This window comes from Ceratotherium simum, chromosome 19, assembly GCF_057802395.1.
Source record: "Ceratotherium simum simum isolate JZ-2026a chromosome 19, ASM5780239v1, whole genome shotgun sequence".
In the NCBI taxonomy this organism is placed as follows: Eukaryota; Metazoa; Chordata; class Mammalia; order Perissodactyla; family Rhinocerotidae; genus Ceratotherium; species Ceratotherium simum.
The window spans coordinates 39763771-39787751 of record NC_141918.1 but is presented as its reverse complement, the minus strand read 5'-3'; the positions used below and the strand labels follow the sequence as shown (position 1 = coordinate 39787751).

The window sequence follows — 23981 nt, the reverse complement described above, 5'->3', positions numbered from 1 at the left end:
CTTCAGAAAGAAGATAAAATATGATAGGTTACTTCTTTATTTGATGCTAAGCTTTCTGTATTTCCAGTGTAAGAAATGTTAATAATTTTTTAATAAGTTATCCCTGGGTATTCAGTATTCTATTTAAAAGAATTGAAATTGGTATTAAAAAATGTAACATACTGTCTTTCAAAGAAAAATTCCAATGTGTAATGTCTTGGGATCTTTGCTATTCTTACAGAAATGCTTCTGTCTTTGTTCTAGAGAGAACTGATTTTACACAGTCATTCAGTTGCTTTAATATGAAAAGACTTAGGTAAGACTTTATTATCAGAGATCAGTGAGCCTTATTTTAAGTTTTTTTTTTAAGTACATAGCACTTATCTAGAAATTGCGTGTTTCTCATTTCAGTAGTACAGTCTTATAACTATTGTGTGAGAGGATTTTCCTTATTATATCACCTGGTAAGTATATTTCACATCTAGTTCTTACTGCTTTGTGATTCTGGATTGACTTGAATAGTAACAAGACATGTCATTCTTCTCAGACTGAATTTATTCATTCTAAATTAAAGATTAGAATGTTATTTATTAATGACATTTGTTAATTATCTTCAGTGTTCTAGGCACGTAAAATATATTGGATCTTTCTTAAAAAAGAAGTATTTATGTTTAAAGGTTAAGACAAATGTGAGTTCAGGCTGGAGAAGATCAACTTATGTAGATGATTCTGTGAATTGCTTTGCTTTCTTTAAAAGGAAAAGTTTACCAAAAATAAGATCATTGTGATACCCTTATAAGCAAATTAAAATATCTTACTGATTTAAAAGAATAAGATGTTGTTCCGAATAGAACATCTTTCTCCATTGATTGGTCCAGTGATTTGTCTGATGTGATTGGACTTGATATCTGCTTCTTTCCTTTAGAGCTCTTTTGATGAGGATGCTTTCCTAGAAAAAGGACCATACTGGTCTTCTGTCAATGTATATGAGTTGTATATTTCCCTGATAGAATCTCCTACAGCTTTAAAGAGCTTCATATTTTTTTTCTTCTAATGGACTAAGTTAGTTGTGATATTATTGAAATGAACTTGTAGCTATCAACCAAAACAAAGAACCAATCTGTTCTAAGTTCTTTTTTTTGAGTTTAAAGAAATCTTTTTCCTTTTAAGTTTATAGATCTATTCATTTTGTGTACATTAATATGCAGTTTTGTATTTTTGAACATTTAAAAGAGTTATGGTAGTTTGATTTATATGTTAGAATGTATCCATTTTGTTCCAAGCTAGGCCAAATAAGCTTGTGTTCTCATTCCAGGAAAAAATATCTCTGAAGACTTTCATTAATAGTTATTTAACACAGGTATAGGATAATTAAGAGGTGCTTAAATGATAAGTAAGTTATTGGGTTTATTAGTGGTAGAGGCTAAGCATTTAAAAAAATAAATGTTTCTTTCCCCCTGATTATTAAAGTAAACTATAATAATTACAAGAAAAATAAAAGCATAAAGGTCAAAGAGACATGACCAATAATGCTACCATCTAGAGGAAACTACTAGCAGTATTTTGTTGTGTTTCTTTGCAGTTGCTCTGCGTGTTCTTTGTTTGTTTGAATCTTTACTGTATGCTGGCTGCAGCGCTGAGTAAGATCTGGAACACATGATCTTTGCCCCCAGTGAGTATTTCTACAGTCTAGGAGGAGGACAGATACATGGACAGATAACTTGAGTTTCATGTGGTGGGTGCTAAGCTAGAGACAGGCAAAAAAGAGGTCAGAGAATTCCTAGACAATTTGAAATCTGAGGTTATTTGTAAATTCTCATTTATTAAATTTTATGTCTTGTTATTTAGATTGACAATATAAGCATTTTATACTTTTAGATCTTCTTTATTTTAACTGCCAAAATTGTGATCCCTTCTCCCTCTTGGGTTTATTTGTAATTATTCCTTGTTAGAAATAATGCTTAAGGAACATTCTTTTTTTTTTGTGAGGAAGATTGGCCCTGAGCTAACATCTGCCAATCCTCCTCTTTTTTTTTTTGCTGAGGAAGACTGGCCCTGGGCTAACATCTGTGCCCATCTTCCTCCACTTTATATGGTATGCCGCCACAGCATGGCTTGCCAAGCAGTGCGTCGGTGCTCGCCCGGGATCCGAACTGGCGAACCCTAAGCCACCGCAGCGGAGCGCGCACTTAACCACTTGCGCCACTGGGCTGGCCCCTTAAGGAACATTCTTATGTCTATAACTCCACTCCCTCAAATGTTGAATTATTTATTTTTTTTCCTTAGCTTTATTGAGGTGTGATTGACAAATAAAATTGCAATAGATTAAATTATAAACATGTTGATTTTATATACATGTAAATATTCTCCCCAGATTTAGTTGACACATCTATCACCTCACATATTTACCTTTTTTTTTTTTTTTTGGTGAGAATACTTAAGTTCCACTCTCTTAGCAAATTTCAAGTATACAAAACAGTGTTAACTGTAGTCATCATATTCTACATTAGATTCTCAGGCTTAGTGATCTTATAACTGAAAGTTTGTGCCCTACCAGCCTTTCCCTATTTCTCCCACTCCTTAGCCCCTGGCAACCACCATTCTTCTCTCTATGAGTTCAACTTTTTTTAATTCTACATATATTGTATATACTGTGCAGTATTTATCTTTCTCTGTCTGGCTTATTTCACTTAGCATAATGACCTTCACGTTCATCTATGTTGTCACAAATGGCAGGATTTCCTTCTTTTTGATGGCTGAATAATATTCTAATGTATGTATGTACAATATCTTTATCCATTCATCTGTTAATGAATGCTTAGGTTGTTTCTGTACTTCGGCTATTGTAAATAATGCTTCAATGAACGTAGGAGTATGGATGATCTCTTCGAGATAGTGTTTTTGTTTCCTTTGGATATATACCCAGAAGTGGGAAATTGCTGGATCATACGGTAGTTCTATTTTTAGTTTCTTGAGGAGCCTTCATACTGTTTTCCACGGTGACTGTACTAGTTCACATTCCCACCAACAGTGCACAAGGATTCCCTTTCTCTTCACCAGCATTTGTTATTGCTTGTCTTTTTGATAATGGATAACCTAATAGGTGTGAGGTGATATCTCCTTGTGGTTTTCATTTGAAGTTTCCTGATGGTGTGTGATGTTGATCACCTTTTCATGTACCTCATGGCCATTTGTATGTCTAACTTGGAAAAATGTATATTCAGATCCTTTGCTCATTTAAAAAAAATTTTTTTTGATATTGAGTTGTATGAGTTTCTTATATTTTGTATATTAACGCCTTATCAGATATATGGTTTGCCATTTCATATTTGCCTTTTCATTTCTTTGATGGTTTCTTTTGCCATGCAGAAGCTTTTTAGTTTGATGTAGTTTATTTTTGCTTTTGGGGCCTTTGTTTTTGGTATCAGATCCAAAAAAGTCATTGCCAAGACCGACGTCAAAGAGATTATCCCCTACATTTTCCTCTAGGAATTTTATGGTTGCAGGTCTTGTGTTCAAATCTTTAATCCATTTTGAGGTGATTTTTGTGTATAGTGTAAGATAGGGGTCCAGTTTCATTCCTTTGCGTGTGGCTGTGCAGTTTTCCCAACATCATTTAGACTGTCCTTTCTCCATAGTATATTCTTTGATGTTTTGTAGTAAATTAATTGATCATATATGTATGGGTTTATATCTGGGTCCTTTATTCTGTTCCATTGATCTTATATGTCTGTTTTTATGCCAATCCTATACTGTTGATTACTATAGCTTTATAGTATAGTGTGAAATCAGGAAGTGTGATGCCTCTAGCTTTGTTCTTCTTTCTCAGGTTTGCTGTGGCTATTTGGGATCTTTTGTGGTTCTATATAAAGTTTAGGCTTTTTTTTCTATTTCTGTGAAAAATGTCATTCAAGTTTTGACAAGAATTACATTGAATCTCTAGATTGTTTTGGGTAGTATGAATGTTTTAGCAATATTAATTCTTCTAGTCCATGAGCATGGAATATCTTTCCAGTTATTTGTGTCTTCTTCAATTTCTTTCATCAGTTTATTATAGTTTTTGATGTACAGATCTTTCACCTCCCTCTTGTAATTTACTCCTGAGTATTTTATTCTTTTTGATGCAATTGTAAATGGGATTGTTTTCTTAACCTCTCTTTCGGATTGTTTGTTGTTCGTGTATGGAAACACAGCTGGTTTTTGTATGTTGATTTTGTATCCTGCAACTTTACTGAATTGGTTGATTAGTTCTAATAGTTTTTTGGTGGAGTCTGTAGAGTTTTCTATATAAAATGTCATGTCATCTTCAAATAGAAACAGTTTTACTTGTTCCTTTCCAATTTGGATGCCTTTCATTTCTTTTTCTTGCCTAATTGCTCTGGCTATGATTTCAAGTACTATGTTAAGTAAAAGTGGCAAGAGTAGGCAATCTTGTTTCTGATCTTAGAGGAAAAGCTTTCAGCTTTTCACTGTTGAGTATTATATTAACTGTGGGCTTGTCATATATGGCCTTTATTGTGTTGAGGTATGTTCCCTCTGTACACAGTTTGTTGAGAGTTCTTGTCTTGAAAGGATGTTGAATTTTGTCAGGTACTTTTTCTGCATTTATTAGCTGATCATATGATTTTTATCCTTTATTCTGTTAATGTGGCATATCACATTTTTGATTTGTGTATGTTGAATCATTCTTGCATCCCTGGAATAAATCCCACTTGATCATGGTGTATGATCCTTTTAATGTGCTATTGAATTTGGGTTGCTAGTATTTTGTTGACAATTTCTGCGTCTATGTTTATCAGGGATATTGACCTGTAATTTTCTTTTCTTGTAGTGTCCTTATCTGGCTTTGATATTAAGGTAATGATGGCCTCTTAAAAGGAGTTTGGAAGTGTTCTCTCCCCTACTATGTTTGAAGTAGTTTGAGGAGGGTTGATATTAATTCTTTTTTAAATGTTTGGTAGAATTCCCCAGTGAAGCCATCTGGTCCTGGACATTTCTTTGCTTGGAAATTTTTGATTATTGATTCAATGTTCTTGCTAGTAATTGGTTTGCTGAGATTTTCCGTATCTTCATGATTCAGTGTTGGTAGGTTGTATGTTTCTAGGAACTTATCTATTTCTTCAAGGTTGTGCAATTTGTTGGCGTATAATTGTTTGTAGAAGTTTTTTATGATTATTTGTACTTCTGTGTGATCAGTTGTAATGTCTCCTTTTTCATTTATGATTTTATTTATTTCAGACTTCTCTCTTTTTTTTTCTGTTGGCTCAGGCTTGTCAGTTTTGTTTATCTTTTGAAAACATCAGCTCTTAGTTTCATTGATCTTTTCTATTGCGTTTCAGTCTTTATTTCATTTATTTCTACTCTGATCTTTGTTATTTCTTTTCTTCTAACTTTGGGCTTAGTTTGTTCTTTTTGTAGTTACTTAAGATGTAAAGTTAGATTGTTTATTTGAGCTCTTTCTTTTTGTTTTTCTTAATGTTGGCATTTACCACTATAAACTTCCCTCTTAGAACTGCTTTTGCACCCTCTAAGTTTTGGTGTTTTGTGTTTTTGTCATTTGAAGATATGTTTTGTTTTTTTTTTTTTTGGTGAGGAAGACCGGCCCTGAGCTAACCTCTGCCAATCCTCCTCCTGTTGCTGAGGAAGACTGGCCCTGGGCTAACATCCATGCCCATCTTCCTCCACTTTATATGGACGCCGCCATAGCATGGCTTGACAAGCGGTACATCGGTGCGCACCCAGGATCCAAACCGGCGAACCCCGGGCCGCCACAGCGGAGTGCGTGCACTTAACCACTTGCACCACTGGGCCGGCCCCAGAAGATATGTTTTGATTTCCCTTTTGATTCTTCTTTGATCCAGTGGTTGTTCCAGAGCATGTTGTTTAATCTCCATATGTTTGTGAATTTTCCAGTGTTCTTCTTGTAATTGATTTCTAGTTTCATACCATTGTGGCATGAATTGAATGTACATATCTTGATCTATAGCTGGTTCCTAATCTCAGAATCAAATGTAAGTGTAATCTGCAAATCAGTATAAATAATTTCCAGCATTTTCCCCTGTAAGATGATAGGGTATAATAATAATAATATCATCATCACTAGTGATAGAGTAAATGGTCCTGTAATGTATTTGTTCCTTTAGTAAAACATTATAGTCAGTGTTAACAGTTAGGTGTAGAGCTCCCTGCAAGGTCCTTTTTCTGTATATATAAATGTACAACCTCTTCTCCAACTGTGGAATCATACTATATATGCAGCTATGTAAAATGCTTCTCCCCCACACATACTTAATTTTTTGGGTGTCATTACATGTTAAAAAATAGGTTAGTAAAATTATTTTTAGTACTTAAATATTGTCAACTAATTTACAGATATATATTTTGTTTCTAGGTGTTTATTTTATTATTTTAAGCAGTGCTGTCAGAAATGTCGTTGTGCTTATATGTTTTTATATTTATTTCTCTGATTCTTTTTTTAGGATAAATTTCTAGTAGAAGCTCTTGCCTGTGTTGAATTTAGATACCTCTTCCCAGATGCTCTAATTTAGAAAGGTTGTGTCAGTTAATTTGCCCACAAAGCTATATGAACATTCCCTTCACTTTGACATCTATTTTTCAAATATTTGCCAATAATATTTAATATTATAGATAATTTAAGAAATCTAAAAACTTTGTTTTTTCATTTCTCTCATTATTACTAAGATTGGATGTCTTTTCATATCTTTGTCATTTACATGTACTCCCAGCCTATTTATGCTATTTGCTGGGTATTCCTAAAAAAATATTTCTCTAACTAATAGGTTTGCACTTAGGAGAGAAGGTAGTGGGCTGGTTGCCCTTTTTGATAGTGGTTTAGACAGGACTTTGAGTTCATTTAGATGGGATCTTAAACTGATTGAAGAAAACATTTTGGTATAGATTATAGACAGATCAGAGTTAGAGCAGGCCTGATGACAGAATACCTAACAGGCTACTTTAATGTCTGGGTGTTTAATCAGATAAATTAAGTCTCATTCTGAGAGAGATCTAGAATCTACAGAGTTTTAACTGGTTGTTCTGTACCTCAAAGCTGGTAAAGTGTCTTTTTGGCCAATACTTTTAAATCTTGCATTAATTTAAATGTATGGCTTTTTGTTGTGTGTGTGAGGAGGATTGGCCGTGAGCTAACATCTGTTGCCAATCTTCCTCCTCCAATTTTTTTTTTTTTTGCTTGAGGAAGATTGTCCCTGAGCTAACATCTGTGCCAGTCTTCTTCTATTTTGTATATGGGACGCCACCTCAGCATGGCTTGATAAACGGTACATATGTCCATGCCCGGGATCCGAACCAGTGAACCCCAGGCCGCCAAGGCAGAGCACGCGAACTTAACCACTACGCCACAGGGCCGGCCTCTAAATGTAGTTGGCTTTTAAGGCTACTTATATACTTCATACATTTATAAAACCCAAAGAAATTTAATTTATAAAGTATATATAAATAAAAATTAAAATATTAATGTGGCATAATGTTTTATTAAAACTAAATCTTTAATGTTGGGATTAATATGGTAGAAAATAGCTTGAGGTCTGGTTTTATTAATCTGTTTATGTATTTTGTTTTAATATTAATATAGAGAATGACTTCCTAAAAAGTGTGGTAAAAATGATGTAATTAATTTTAAGGACATGTTTGTCATTTTGTGATCCTTATGTTTAAACTGCTAGAAGGTACTTCTTGCATGCCAATTTCAGTAGTGTGTCACATAGTAATTCTGTAAAAATGTCTTGTTTCATATCATGACGTCAAGTGCCCAATATGTCATCTGCCCTTTGCTTAGAAACAACTGCAGCTGCAAACATAAAACACAAATGGGGGCATTGAAGTTGTGTGATAATAGGTCTGTTTTGAGGTAGCTGTACAGACAGATACAGTGGCATTGAAATTAGATGGAAATAATCTGTTTTAAGGTAGTTATTCAGATCATCTCTGATGTGCTTATTGGTTTTTTAAGGATATCATTGAAATGAAAGCCCAAAATTCTTGTACAGAACTTGTTAACTCCCACAAATAAGTCTACAGGCTCCAATTTGAGAATGACTGTTAGAAGCTAGGTTTTATATAAAATTTTATAGATTTAAAATTGCTCTTTCAAATTACTGTAAAAATTTCGAAATGCTTCTTCTTTATTTCTGCACCTAGCTTTCATGAACTAGTAATAAATCGTTCACAGACTGACACTGGTCCACTTTGACTGGTATTGTAATAGATAATAAAAGAATGAAGTGAGCAAAAAAAGTAAAATGATGGATAAGTCAGAAAAAGACAAGTAAAAATTAAGTAAAAATGGACAAGATAAGTGAAAATAAAGATCAAGAGAACATTGAAAGTGTTAAACTAGCTAAAAAATAAAGATTTAATGTAACTCAAAAGGGAAAGTTGAGCAAAGAGCCAGGAAGATGCTGTGGTGTTAAACTTTTATCAAAAGATAATTAAAGAAATAAAATCAATTAAAATAATGCAAAATAATTTTAAATTTTTACTGATTAAAATGAAGTAGAAAAAAATACAATTTTTTTGACCTTCCATAAGCACATTCTACTTGCATTGCCATGCAATATGATACAGTTAGACTTTCCCTGAGCCCTACTTAACTAATGCCTGTGTATGGAATCTCAGATGCCTACCCATCAAATATTCCAGAGCAGAGTGCTGACATTTCCAGATAGGTAGATGATAGATTTGACATTTTAAATATGACAGCAGTACATGTTTAAAGTTCATTACTCAAAGTAGAAAATGGAGTCCTGCAGCCAGAGGACTGATTCAGTGTTGAATTGATATGCATGTAACATATAAGTTTATTTGGTGAATCTTACATGTCATTGATCTATTTTAATTATTTTGTGTAGAAAGATAACCTTTTATACCTTATGTTTATTTTTCACAAGGGCAGAAAAGGATATCTTCTGCCTACTCATAGACATTATAATGTGTTAACTTTTGCATATTTTCCTTTGTAGGCCCAGATTATTCTTCATCAGCATGGTCACCTGGTAATGAATCATTGTGGCAGGCCACAACTGTTCCACCTAACCATCGAAATAACCATATCAGGAGACATAGTATAGCTTCTGACAGTGGTGACACCGGCATTGGAACTTCCTGTTCTGACAGTGTGGAAGGTGAGCTAAAATTCTTAGTGTTTAGACATGACTCTTTGGACAATGGTTGTGATTGTGAACATTCAAGGGATATGTTTTATTGTTCCAAACTAAGAAATTATAAGTAACATTTAAATATTTAATAATGTTCAGTGTTGTATATCAAAGTAAATTGTTCCTTGGATCATATTAGTTTTTCCTTCTTTCACTTTTTTTTTTTTTGGTGAGGAAGATCAGCCCTGAGCTAACATCTTCCTCCATTTTGTATGTGGCATGCCACCACAGCATGGCTTGATGAGCAGTGAATAGGTCTGTGCCCAGGATCCGAACCTGCCAACCCCAGGCTGCCAAAGCGGAGTGCATGAACCCAACCACTGTGCCACCGGGCTGGCCCCCTTCATTCACTTTTTTAACCAAACCTTTTATTTTGAGATAGTTGTATATTGTTTTGCAATTTTAAGAAATAGTCCAGAGATTCTGTGCATTCTTTATTCAGTACCCCCCGCCCCCATAGTGACATCTTGCAAAACTATAGTACAGTATCACGACCAGGATATTGGCTGATACAGTCAAAATACAGAACATTTCTGTCATTATAATATACCTCATGTTGCCTACACCCTCTTCCCTCCAAACTCTTGGAAACCATTTATCTACTCGCCATTTCTATAATTTTGTCATTTCAAGAATGCTATATGTAAATGGATTAGTATAGTACATAACCCTTTAGAGTTTGCTTTTTTCTTTTTTTAATTAATTAATTAATTAATTAATTTTTCCCCCAAAGCCCCAGTAGATAGTTGTATGTCATGGTTGCACATCCTTCTAGTTGCTGTATGTGGGACGCGGCCTCAGCATGGCCAGAGAAGCGGTGCCTTGGTGTGTGCCCGGGATCCGAACCCAGGCCGCCAGCAGCGGAGCGCGCACACTTAACCATTAAGCCATGGGGCTGGCCCAAGAGTTGGCTTTTTTTCTCTGGAGGTTGATCCAGGTTGTTGTGTGTATCAATGGTTCATTCCTTTTTACAGCTGAGTGGTATTCAGCACTTTAGTCTTGGAGAGACCACATTTTGCTTAACCATTCACCCATTGAAAGACATCTGGGTTATTTCTGGTTTTTGGCTATTAGGAATAAAGCTGTTATAAACATTTGTGTACAGATTTTGGTGTGAACATATGTCTTCATTTCTCTGCGGTAAATGCTCAGAAGCACAATTGCTGTCATGGGGTAGTTGCTTGTTTAGTTTTTAAAGAAACTGTCACACTGTTTTCCAGAGTGGCTGTTCCATTTCCATCAGCAGTGGAAATGGATCTGTATGAGTGAACCAGTTTTCTCTTCATCCCTGCCAGCATTTTGGTGGTTTTTGAATTTTAGCTTTTTTGATAGGAATGTAGTGATAGCTCATTGTGGTTTTAATTTTCATTTCCTTAAAAACTAATAATGTTAAACATTTTTTCACATGCTTATTTGCCATCTATCTATTCTCTTCAGTGAAATGTCTCCATGTCTTTTGCCCATGTTCTAATCAGATTATTTCCTATTAGCTGTTGAGTTTTGAGAGTTCTTTATATATTTTAGATACTAGTCCTTTGTTGGCTACATGGTTTGCAAATATTTTCTTCCACTCTGTAGCTTGTTGTTTCATCCTCTAACAGTGTCTTTCGCAGAGCAAGTTTTAAAATTTGTTGAGGTCTAGTATATCTGTTTTTCTCTATATGGATCATGCTTTTGAGGTCAAGTCTAAGAACTCTTTGCCTAGTCCCAGATCTTGAAGATTTTCTCTTAATTTTTTTCTGAAATTTTTATCATTTTATGTTTACATGTAAGTCCGTGATCCATTTAGAGTTAATTTTTTATAAAATGTGTGTGTTTGGGTGTCCTCAAGACCACTCTTAGGCTCAGTGATTTGCTAGAAGGAATCATAGAACTCAGAAAAGCTGTTATACTAATGGTTATGGTTTGTTACAGTGAAAGGTTACAGGTTTAAATCAGCAATAGAAAAAGAGCACAGGGCAGGGTCCAGGAGACGCTTGGCCCAAACTTCCTGTTGTCCTTTCCCAGTGGAATTGTGTGAACAGGGCTTAATTCTCCCCTTAGTGATGTGTGACAGCACATTTGAAGTTTTGCTAGCCAGACAAGGTCACCCAACCCTTGGTGTCCAGGATTTTTATTGTGGCTTGGTTATGTTGTCATGGTTGACTGCCTCCGTGGATGACCTTAGTCACCAGCCTTTGAGTGGTCAAGCTGATATCACATGGTTCAAGGCCCCCACCATAAGTCACATTGTTAACATAGACTACATGCAGTGACCTAAGGTCCCCAGGTAAACAAAGATTCTTATTAGGCAGGATTTTCCAAGGGTTTAGAGGTTACCTCCTAGATGCTGACAAGGGAAAACCTGTCTTAAGAAGTGTAGGACGTGGGAAACCCAGACATGCTGAGTTAATCCTTTCTGCACAGTGTGAGACTTAGATTGAGGTTCATTTTTTTGCCTAATAAATCTTGAAATCAGGTAGAGTATTCTCACTTTATTCTTTTTTTTCCAAAATTGTTTTAGTTATTCTAGTTCCTTAGCTTTTCTATATGTTTTAGAATAATTTTGTCTATATCTACAAAAAATCTTGGTGGGAATTTAATAGGAATTGTGTTGTCTGTATCTCACTTTGGGGAGAATTGACATCATCTCTTCAGTCTTCCAGTTCATTAACATGGTATGTTTCTCCATTTAGTTAGATTTTAATTTCATTCACCAGTGTTGTGTGGTTTTCAACATACATGCCTTGTACATTTTTTGTTAGATTTATAACTATTTCATTTTTTTTGGCATGACTGTAAATGACTTTGTGTTTCCAATTTTATTGTCATTGTGTTAATTATGTAGAAATTGATTTTTTTATGTTTATCTTGTATCTTGTGACATTGCTGAACTTACTCTTTAGTTCTAAGATTTTTTTTTTTGGTAGATATCATGGGATTTTCTATGTAGACAATCATGTCATCTGTAAATAGGGATGGTTTTCTTTTCTGACCTGTATGACTTTTATTTCCTTTATTTATTGCTGTGGCTAGAACATCCAACACACTGTTGAATATGAGTTGTAAGAGTGGACATCCTTGCCTGTTTCCTGATCTTACAAATAAAGCATTCAGTCTTTCACGGTGAAGTAGCTGTATAACAGCTATTAGCTGTAGGTTTTTCTAGATGCTTCTTAATAGTTATAGGGCTATTTAAATGATCTCTTTCAATTTGGATGAGTTGTGGTAGTTTGTGTCTTCGGGGAAGTGGTCCATGTTGTCTAATTTATGTGTATAGAGTTGTTTATAGCATTCCCTTGTTATCCCTTTGCTATCTGCAGTCTCTGGAGTGATAGCCCCTGTTCCATTTCTGGTATTGGTAATTGATATTGTCTTTCTTTTTTTATTTTTTAGTCTTGGTAGTAGTTTGTCCATTTTGTTGATCTTTTCAGAGAATCAGCTTAGTTTCATTAATTTTCTCTTTTGTTTTCTGTTTCGGTGATTTCTTTCTTTTTCTTTTTTTTTTTTTTTAAACTTTATTTATTTATTTTTCCCCCCAAAGCCCCAGTAGATAGTTGTATGTCATAGATGCACATCCTTCTAGTTGCTGTATATGGGACTTGGCCTCAGCATGGCCGGAGAAGCGGTGCATCGGTGTGCGCCCAGGATCCGAACCCGGGCCGCCAGCAGTGGAGCCCGTGCACTTAACTGCTAAGCCACGGGGCCGGCCCTCGGTTTCAGTGATTTCTGCTCCTTGTTGTTTCCTTCTTTCTGCTTTGGGTTTATTTTGCTCTTTTGTAAGTTCTCAAGGTGGGAGATTAGATTATTGATTTGAAACTTTTCCCTCTTTTAAGATGTATGCATTTAGTGCTATAAATTTCCCTCTCAGCACTGCTTTAGCTGTGTCCCACAGATTTTAGTATTTTGTATTTTCATTTTCATTCAGTTCAGTGTATTTTATTAACTTACCATGAGACTTCCTCTTGGACCCCAGGGTTATTTAGAAGTGTGTTGTTTAGTTTCAAAGTGTTTGGATATTTTCTTGCTGTCTTTTTGTGAATTTCTAGTTTGATTTCATTGTGGTCAGAAACACACTCTGTGATTTCAGTTCTTTTAAATTTTTTTGAGATTTATTTTAGGTCTTGACATGTGGTCTGTTTGAGTCTCTGAGTATTTAAAAAGATTGTATATTTTGCTGCTTTTGGGTCAAGTGTTCTATAAATGTTGATTAGATCCTGTTGGTTGATGGTGTTGTTGAGTTTTTCTATATCTTTGATGATTTTCTGTCTAGTTGTTCAGTTGTTGAGAAAGGAGTTTTTAAAAGTCTCAACTATAATTGTGTATTTGTGTATTTCTTTTTTTCTATAAATTTTTGCTTCATATATTGCAGCTCTGTTGTTTGGTGCATACACATTTAGGATTACTATGTATTCTTGGTGGATTGCCCCTTTTATCATTATATAATGTCCCTCTCTGTTGCTGGTAATTTTCTTTGTTCTAAAATCTACTTTATCTGACATTAACACAGCCATTCCTGTTTTTCTTTGATTAATGTTTAAATGGTATATGTTTTCTATTGTTTTACTTTCAACCCAACTGTATCATTATGTTTGAAGTAAGTTACTTGTAATAGTATACAATTGGGTCATGGTTTTTAATCCACTCTTTTAATTGGTATATTTAGGCCATTTACATTTAATGTAATTACTGATGTATTAAGTACGTAATTTTCCTATTTGTTCTCTTTGTTTCTGTTTTCATATTCCTGCTTTCCTGTGGGATACTTAAACCTTTTGAGAATTCCATTTGAATTTTTAAGTGTATCTCTTTGTATAGCTCTTCCAGTGGTTGCTATAGGTATTATGTTATATGTATATATAGATAATGTGTATGTGTAACATACATAACTTATATATAACTTATTTTTAACAGATTGAAGGGCATATAGAAATCTTACCTCTCTTTACCCTTGCCTATTTATAATAAAATTGTTTCACATATTTCCTCTACATACATTTATAACTATATCAGATAGTGTTATAATTTTTACTTCAGCTGTCAAACATAATTTAGGAAACTCAAGAGGAGACAGAAAACCTATTGTATTTATTCATGTTTTTGCTTCTGTTCTTTCTTCCTTCATGATGTTACATGGTTCCTTCTTTTATTGTTTCCTTTTGGTTTAGAGCACTTTAGCCATACTTTTAGGCTACATCTGCTGGTGACAAATTAGTTTTCTTTCAACTTAGATTTCCACTTGATTCCTTAAGGATAATTTCACTGGGTATACAATTCTAGTTTGACTGTTCTTTTCTTTCAATACTTGAAAAGTACTGTGCTACTTCTTTCTGGCTTCCATGGTTTCTGATGACAAATCTGCTGTCGTTTTTCTCTGGCTATTTCAGAATTTTTTTCTTTGTCTTCAGTTTTCAGAAATTGAATATCATAAGCCTTTGGCTGGGTGTCTTTGGGTTTGTACAGCCTCTTGCATCTGTAAGTTTATGTCTCTTGCAAAATTTGTTAAGTGAAATCAGCCATTATTTTATTTTATTTGTTTTTGAGGAAGATCAGCGCTGAGCTAACATCTGTGCTAATCCTCCTCTTTTTGCTGAGGAAGACCGGCTCTGAGCTAACATCTATTGCCAATCCTCCTCCTTTTTTTTCCCCAAAGTCCCAGTAGATAGCTGTATGTCATGGTTGCACATCCTTCTAGTTGCTGTATGTGGGACACGGCCTCATCATGGCCGGAGAAGCGGTGCGTCGGTGCGTGCCCAGGATCCAAACCCGGGCCACCAGTAACGCAGCGTGCGCACTTAACCACTAAGCCATGGGGCTGGCCCTCAGCCATTATTTCCTTTGAGTACTTTTTCACCCTCTCTCTCTTTCCTTCCAGGACTCTGATGGCATGAATAGTAAATCTTGTTGTACTACAGGTCTCTCATGCTCTCTTCCTTTTTTTTCCTCCTATTTTCTATCTGTTGTTCAGATTGAGTAATTTTTATTGTTCTGTCTTCCAGTTCACTGATAATTTTCTATTCTAGTGTTGAGCCCATCCACTGAGCTTTGTATTTCTATTATTGTATTTTTCAGTTCCAAATTTTTATTTTGGTTTTTCTTTATATTTTCTGTTTCTTTGTTGAGACTTTTTATTTTGTTTTTTGCTAGTGCTTTCTGTTTTGTCATTTGTTTTAGGCATATCTCTGATTGTTCACCAAAGCAATTTTATGATGATTCCTTTAAAATCTTTGTCAGAGAATTCTAACATTTCTATTATCTTGGTGTTGGCATCTATTGATTGTCTTTTTTTCATTTAGTTTGAGAACTTACTGGTTCCTTGTATGACAAATAATTTTCAATTGAAACTTGGATAATTTTGTATTATGAGATTCTGGATTTAATTTATTAAGTAATAAATATTGTTTACTTATGTTTATATATTTATTACATATTTTATAAATATAAACTATAACATTTATTTACATATAAGTAAACATAATATAAAATTATTATAAATATTTATGTATTTAAACCTTTTCTGTTAGCTGGCTTTGTTAGATACTGCTCTGGTGTGTGAGGGGGAAGGTACACTGTCTTCTTACTGCCAGGTAGAGTCAGAAGTCCAGGTTCCCCATTTGGCCTCTGTTGATACCAGAGGAGTTTGGAGGGGAGTGCCTTATTACTGGTGGATGGGGATGGAAATCCATGTTTTCCATGTGATCACCACTGACGACACCGTGGCCTCGTTATTGTTGGGTGATGGTGAATGTCCTAACTCACTATTAGGCTCCTCTAATATAACCTAAGTGTGTGTGTTGGGGGCGGGGGTAGCGGGGCTCCATCTTGCCAGACAGGGATGAAAATCCTGTCTCCCTGCTTGGCCTTCTTTGATCCTCCCCTCATGGGGCTATTGGAGTGCTTTGTTACAGCTTGCCAAGGTTGGAAGTCTAGGTTCCCTGCTTGGTTTTTGTTGGTGGCTGGGCCACAGTTTTTTTAGTGGTGTTTGGCTGGAGAAGAGTGGTTACTATCTAAAAACTTTCTGTCTTGTTAGGTTTCCTTTTTCCTGGAAAAACAGGCTTTTGGGGGGACTTTTTGGGGCTATGCCTATTGGTTCTTTTGGGTTGCTGGCTTTTTCATCTCTAAGTCTGGGAGATATGAGGCAAAAAGAAAACATAGACTATTCAGTTGCATAGAATATTGATTTCATTATGGTCTTGTATCTGATATCAGTTGACTCTCTAAAACATATAACTCAAGGAAAGGAAAGAAATATATACAAGGTGGTGAAGGGGAAGACAAGTAGGAATGTGAATTACAAAAAAAAAGTCTATTAATTATAAGTTTTCTTTTTTGTTAGATGAAAATATATAGTACTTCTGTCTCTTTTTTATTTTCTCTAAATTTTAAAATTTATATCCTGTTTTCAAGCCTTATTTAGTTTGTGAATGAATATTCTCAGAACTACTGATTTTATTGTAAATATGTTTAAATATTATCATTCATATTTGAGCCCTTGGAATAAAGTTGACGGGGTATATTGGCAGTTGTATAGTGGAGTTTTCTACTTGAATGATCTGAAATAGCATTTTAGTATATTATTCTATGTACATTACTATTGAAATTGATTTCAGAATCCCTTAAGAAAAAGTTGATTCACTAAAGAAAGAAGTTGATTTCAGGAAGGAAATAAAAATCAAACAAATTAAATTTTCTCTAGATGTAAAAATTTGTTACCATTTTTTTTTTTGGTGAGGAAGATTAACCCTGAACTAACGTCCAATGCCAATCCTCCTCTTTTTGCCAAGGAAGATTGGCCCTGGGCTTACATCTGTGGCCATCTTCCTCTACTTTATATGGGACCCCGCCATAGCATGGCTTGACAAGTGATGAGTTGGTCTGTGCCCGGGATCTGAACCTGCAAACCCTGGGCAGCTGAAGTGGAGCGTGTGAACTTAACCGCTGTACCACCGGACCAGCCCCAAAATTTGTTATCTTTTTAAAAAAGCTGCTTTTAAGGGCATTACTTTTGTGGGAGGCTGGCGATATTCTGGAAATATTAAATAAAATGTCCCATTATAGACATTTTTTTTCAAACTTGCAGGCATTCTAATGGGATATTTTCTTAAGCTATAGATAATAAATAGCATTATGTTCTTTTGGTAACAATTAGTCATAGTGTTAGAATTGGATGGGACTTTAGAGATAATATAATTAATCAGACCATTATATAAATGAGTAAACTAGTTCTCAAAAGATGAAGTTACTACTTTTATTAATATTGTGGTTAAGAGCTTAAAGCTTTGTTTAAACTTGTTATCATTTAACTATCTGTGCAATCTTGAATATTCAATTTCTCACTTCTTTGAGACTTAGGTTTTCATCTCTAAATTGGAGGTAACTCTTTTTTATATAGTATGAAGATTTAATAATATGATTTTTAAATTGCTTAGTGCAGTTCTTTGCATTACCATCATTGTTTAAAAAATGATTCCAGGGGCCGGCCCGATGATGTAGCAGTTAAGTTCGTGCACTCCACTTCAGCAACCCGGGATTTGCAGGTTCGGATCCTGGGCGTGGATCTATGCCCTGCTTATCAAGCTGTGCTGTGGCAGGTGTCCCACATACAAAGTAGAGGAAGATGGGCACGATGTGGGGCCAATCTTCCTCAGCAGAAAGAGGAGAATTGGCAACAGATGTTAGCTCAGGGCTAAGATTCCTGTTCTCCTTCCTTGTTCTCTTGCTTTTTTCATGTGTTTCTTTTCTCAAGTTTCCCCTCCCTAGGAAGGTTCCCCAGCTGACTTACCTAAAACAATAACTTCTACTGCCACCCTCCTTTTTTTTAATTGCTTTTAAATTTATTCTATTTTTTTATTGGTGTCATAATAGTTTACAACCTTGTGAACTTTCACTTGTACATTATTGTTTGTCAGTCACCATATAAATGCGTTGCTTCACCTCTTGTGCCCACTCCCCAACCCCCTCCCCCTGGTAACCACCGAACTGTTCTTTCTGTCCATGTGTTAGTTTATCTTCCACATATGAGGGAAATCATGCAGTGTTTTTTTTTTGTACCTTCTGCTTTATTTTGGGTTTGTTTATAGTTTGTATCATAGAGTAGGGACTGGTATGTAGTGGATGCTCAATTTTGTTGAATGAAACAATGGCTGTACATACTTTCAGTTAAGGTTCCTGTTTTTAGCTTGCTTTTGTACCTGATATTTCAGAGATTAGAGCCTCCTTGATGTTCCCCAAACAGATGAACTCCCTGTGCTGCATTCTCAAGACTGGTATTTTATGCTGTATATTCTTCTGTCCTGATTCAGTAATTAACACTCCTCTTTTTCCAGCTTCTGGAATTTTGTTGTAATCTCTTTTGCTGATTGTCCTATATTGTTCATTGCTGGCAGTTTCTACCTTGTTACTTTTCTGTCATTTTACTGGGTCTTGGGAGGGAGAGAATATAACTTTGTGTACTCAGGCAATGGTCTTGAACCAGAAATTCTGTAATATAGATATAAATGAAAAAAAAAATGAAGAGAAGAAGAAAAACATGACTGTAAAACTTTTCCTTAATGTTGACTTTAGTAAAGTCGACATTAGTAAAGAAATACTAATACTAAATACTAATACTAATATGTATTTCTTTACTCTTTTTTCTGCTGATTTTAAAATGGTAATAAATGCACATTTTATCTATTTCTTTATTCATTAAATAACTTCCTTTTTTTTTTTTTTTCTTTTTGCTGGGAAAGATTCACCCTGAGCTAATATCTGTTACCCGTGTTCCTCTCTTTTTTTTTCCCTCCTCAAATCCCCACTACATAGTTGTATATTCTAGTTGTAAGTCCTTCTAGTTCTTCTATGTGAGCCACCGCCACAGCATGGCTACTGACAGACAAGTGGTGTGGTTCTGTGCCTGGGAACTGAACCCAGGCCACCAAAGCAGAGCACGCTGAGCTTTAACCGCTAGGCTATCAGGGCTGGCTCAATAAATGCGCATTTTGAAAGGTATGATGATGAGATAATTTTAAGAGCAAATTCATGTTTCAAGCATTATTAAGTTTGTAGTCTTTGAAAAATTTGAACCTGTATAGAATTAAGTAGAGCAAAAACGTGAAATCTCCTTTTATTTCCTCTCCTCCAGTCTTTATTTTTAGAGGACAAAATGTTATTAGTATGTTGCATTTTCTTTCAGACCTTTTGCTGTGCATTTATTCACATATACATAGGTTTTTAAAAAACTAGGTCATCCCCATATGTATTTTGTGATTTGTCTTCCTTTTTTTCTTTCTACTTCTCTACATTAGATTTCTTTAAAAAATAACTTTCATTTTGAGATGATTTACATAACCTAATCTACATCACCCAAGGCTCCTAGAATTATTCTGTCTCCAAAGAGATTGAACCATTGAGATAAGCCTAGGACTGGGTTTGACCTCTGTGGGCATTTAAGAGTGAAGCATTTTCCATGGGGACCTGTTTTTTGCTATATTGGAAGGAACACAGAGAACGAATAAAACTCCTCCTAACAGTTTGCAACAGATGAGCCAAACGACAAATCAGAGAACAAAACTAAAGCCTACAATTTCTATTCCACCAATTGGCAAAAAAAAGTCATATGTATATATTATGTGTATATGCATATACACACACACATTATATATATATATAGCATTTCTCTAGCAAACATATCAGCCTAAGTACTTTTTTAAAACACATGCATATTTGGAAATTTGATAGATGATATAAAGACAGCATTTCAAAGCAGTAATGAAAAATTAGGCCTGAAAAAAGTGGTGGTAGATCCTGATCTCAAACTGTAAGAAAACGAAATTTGAAGTGGAATAAAGAGCTAATGGTTTCTTTAAAAAATCCTAAAAGTACTTGGAGATATGAGATTAATTTTACATTCTTATGTTAGAAATATTCTTCTTAAGCCACAAAATACAGATTTGATTTAATAAAAAAGTAAAAATTTTTGAACACTGATAAAAGATATTAAATTAAAAAAGAGACATATTAAGAATAAATATTTGTAGTAAAACTAACAAGGAAATATTTGTATTATTTACAGAGCTCCTACAAGTAAAGGCAATATCCCAAAATAGGTATTCATCTATAAAATTTAAAATATTTCATAAGTTACAAAATTTTATAGATAAAATATAAATAAACAGTTAATGGAAAAAGTACAAATGACCAATAAGCATCTGAAAGATGATCAAACTCAGTCATAGTGTAATAAAAATTAGATGACAGATGCTGCTTTTAACCAATGAGATTGCCCCCTTTTCCCCAAAAATAGACTGTAATATCTAGGATCTGAGCAAAGATGGGAAAAGTTGTACCCTGATCATCAGTACATATATTCAGCCTTGATAGAGAGCAGTTTGGCAATGATAGCTAACAACTATATAGCTGTTACTGTGTTGTAGGCACATTACACGTCAACTCATTTAATCCTCTCAGGCATCCTCTGATGGGGAAAGTGAGACACCAAGAGGTCAAATTACTTACCTATAAATAACTTATGTAAAGTGTATATATCTTTGATTCGGCACACACACAAGTGAAGAAAGATAAAATGTATAAGAATATTCACTGTAATACTGTTAAGTGAAAAATTAGAAACAGCTTTAAGTGTCTGTCAATAGGGAAATGGTTAAATATTTCACTGTGTATCCAGTTAAAATAATTAGGTAGCTATATATTTACCAACCTAGAAAGAAATTCAAATAAATTTCCAAGTTAAGACAACAAATTGAACACTTCTAATTTTGTTCCTCTCTGAGATCCCACTAACACTCAGGAAAAAAAATTAAAAAACAAAACAAAAAAACCCCCCTATGATGACAAGAAGAACAAAAGAAAAGAAGAGTAAAATTTTGAGAGCTGTAAGTCAGAACAGTAAGAAATTTTCTTAGCAGATCCCCAAGAGCTGAATCCTAAACCAGCAACAGAGAAATTCAGGAACAAGCTGTCAATTTGTGTTATTAAACATTCTCAAAAAGGCTCTGGAACCGGTAGTACCAGGCTTGCCGGGTGTCTCCTCTGTATAGTAACTATTTTTCGCCTTATCTATGTTCTGTTCTTTGGATGCAAGTCACAGGGGGAGGATTAAACTCCTGGAAGAGGAAGTATCTGAATTTAATATTTGGCATTATTCTTTAAGATATATTTGTCCCTTCTCTCCCATTTATTTATTCAATCATTTATTTATGTCAATATGGGCTCATTTATATACATACTTATTTTTAAAATTAAACTTCAGACTTTGTTAGAATTTCACCCGTTTTTCCATGATGTTCACCTTCTGTTCCTAGTTCCTAACCAGGATACCACACTACATTTAGTTGTAATGTCGTCTTAATCTTCTCTGATCTATCACAGTTTCTTACTCTTTGCTTGTTTTTTGTGACCTTAACAGTTTTGAGGAGGACTGGTTAGGCATTTTATAGAACGTCTTTCAAACTGGATTTGTCTGATGTTTTGTCATGATTAGATTGAGGCTATACTTTTTGGAAAGAATACTACAAAGATAATCTTCTCATTGTTTCAGGGGGTACCTGATATTCAAATGATGTCACTGGTGATGTTAACCTTGATCACTTGGTTGAGATGTGTTTGCCAGGTTTCTCCACTATAAAACTTATTTTTCCTTAGGTCACTAAGTCCAGTCCAAACTGAAAATGGGGGTGGGGGTACTGAGTTCTGCATCCTGGAGGGGAAAATATCTACATGTATTATTTGTAATTCTTTTATAAGAAAGACTCATCTCTTCTCCCTCATTTGTTTATTCAATCATTTATTTATATAATTATGGACTTTGTATGTTTATTTTATCTTTATGTTATGATCCAATAATATTTATTTTTTTGCTCAAATTATTCCAGTTTTGACTATTGGGATCTCTTTCAGGTTGCCTGTGATACTTTGTGCCCCCCACCCCATCCTTTTATTTTTTGAGCACTTCCTTACTTTCAGATGCTATAAGATATTCCATGCTCATCTTATATTTTCCCTACCCCTAGGATCAGCCATTTCTCTGAAGAACGCTGGTTCCTTTTATTGAAGAAGGGTGTTTAGAAACCAAGATCTGGCTACTAGGAGTGCTTGTCACTGCTGGAGTGTCATTGCTTCTAGGCTGTCTCAGAGGACAGAGCTAGGTTATGTAGGTATGTATACTAACCTGTGTATACGTACTTACCCATAGTTGTTTCTAGGTCTATTCATCAGTATCTATGTTAAGCTAAACATGAGTTCATACTGATGTCTCCAACTCTATTCCAGTACAGCAGAGTTCCTTTTAGCCTTTTTCTCTTGCTTATCTTCCCTTCTTTCTCCCAAAGGGAGATACCTCCCACCATCTACCATCCATTTACTTATTTGTTCAGCCCCCAGTATACAAGTAAAGCAGGTTCAGAACTGTTAACTCGTACTCCCCTGTATTAGTTTCCTAGGGATGCCATAACAAATTACCACAAACTGGGTGGCTTAAAACAATAGAAATATATTTTCTCACAGGTCTTGAGACTATAAGTCCAAAATCAAGGTGTCAACAGGGCCATGCTCCCTTCAAAGGCTCTAGGGAAGAATTTTCCTTCCTTGCCTCTTCTAGCTTCTGGTGGTTACCAGAAATCCTTGGCATTCCTTGGTTTATGACATCGTAGCTCTCATCTCTGCCTCCTTCACATGGCCTTCTTCTCTGGGTCTCCTCTGTGTCTTCAGATCTCTCTCTCACCTTATAATGTCACTGGTCATTGGATTTAGGGCCCACCCTAATCCTGTATGACCTCATCTTAACTTGATTACGTCTGCAGAGAACCTGTTTCCAAATAAGGTCACATTCACAGGTACCAGGAGTTAAGATTTTCATATATCTTTATGGGGGACAGAATTCAAGCCACAACACTATTACAGACTGTGTGGTTAAACAGAAAGGCATAAAATAATTGCTGGGAAGTAATTTGAACTAAGTTGAGTTGGAAATAAAGCAGGAGAACTACTTTGAGGTTTTTTTTTTTTTTTTTTATGTGTTATTAGCTATTGGGTCTCATCAGTGAACTTTAAAAATTAACTTTTTTTGAGGAGAGAATGATGTGGGAAAGATAACAGACCTTAGGATTTAAAAGTTGCAGAGTATTTGCTCTGGGATTTTCTTAGTGTTATTGTAAACCTGTTTGCTGTAAGCAAATTATACTCTTTCTAAACTTTGTTCCTGTGTTATGACTGCTCAAAAATTTACTTGAGATCCTTATGGTATTAATCTGGATCCAGCTGGGAATTTTCCTTCCTCGGTTTGGCCAGAGAGAGCTTTAAAAAAACTCCCTCCCCCCAAACTAGGCCCTACAATGTCAGGGCTGGATGCTGCCTTTTCATAATGACTGGCTGAATAACTGAAAATACCTTATTGAGAATATGGCTGTAACAGTGTCTTTTTTTCATAATCTCCAGAAACTCTTTGATCCAGCTGTGTATTATTATATAATTACTCATCTTTTCTATTGCTACTTAGAAAACTGGCCTTTTTCTTTATTCTTTGAATTAGTTTAAAACTAATTTATTTGTGTTAACAGTTGCAAATATCACTACTTTTCTTGCTGAGTAATTTATCAGATATTAAATACAAGTTTCTATAATCTTTTAGGGATGAAGATCATGATTTCCACTTGAATTGGGCTGATGCAAAGATATTATATTTTTTGGCCTTCCATTAATTCTTGCCATTACCACCAAGTTGAACTCTGACCATTTTTTATTAATACATAAAACTGTGAATGATTTTACACTATACGGAATATTTAATGGACAAAGAATCCATTGAGTTTAAGGCATGATCATAGTGGGTCT

At 34.9% G+C, this 23981-nt stretch overlaps 1 protein-coding gene across 4 annotated transcripts in view; it reads left to right on the top strand.

The window, feature by feature from the left end:
• Nucleotides 1–23981, top strand: part of CEP85L (centrosomal protein 85L) — a 159452-nt gene that overhangs the window by 12889 nt on the left and 122582 nt on the right. For 2 of the 4 annotated variants that reach the window (XM_014781191.2, XM_004422262.3), the window contains exon 2: nucleotides 8979–9140. In XM_014781191.2, coding sequence (XP_014636677.1) covers nucleotides 8979–9140 — 162 coding nt within the window. Of the gene's footprint in view, nucleotides 1–1577; nucleotides 1652–8978; nucleotides 9141–22162; nucleotides 22307–23981 lie in introns of those variants that run through there. The other 2 variants (XM_087444036.1, XM_087444037.1) reach the window with 2 other exon arrangements.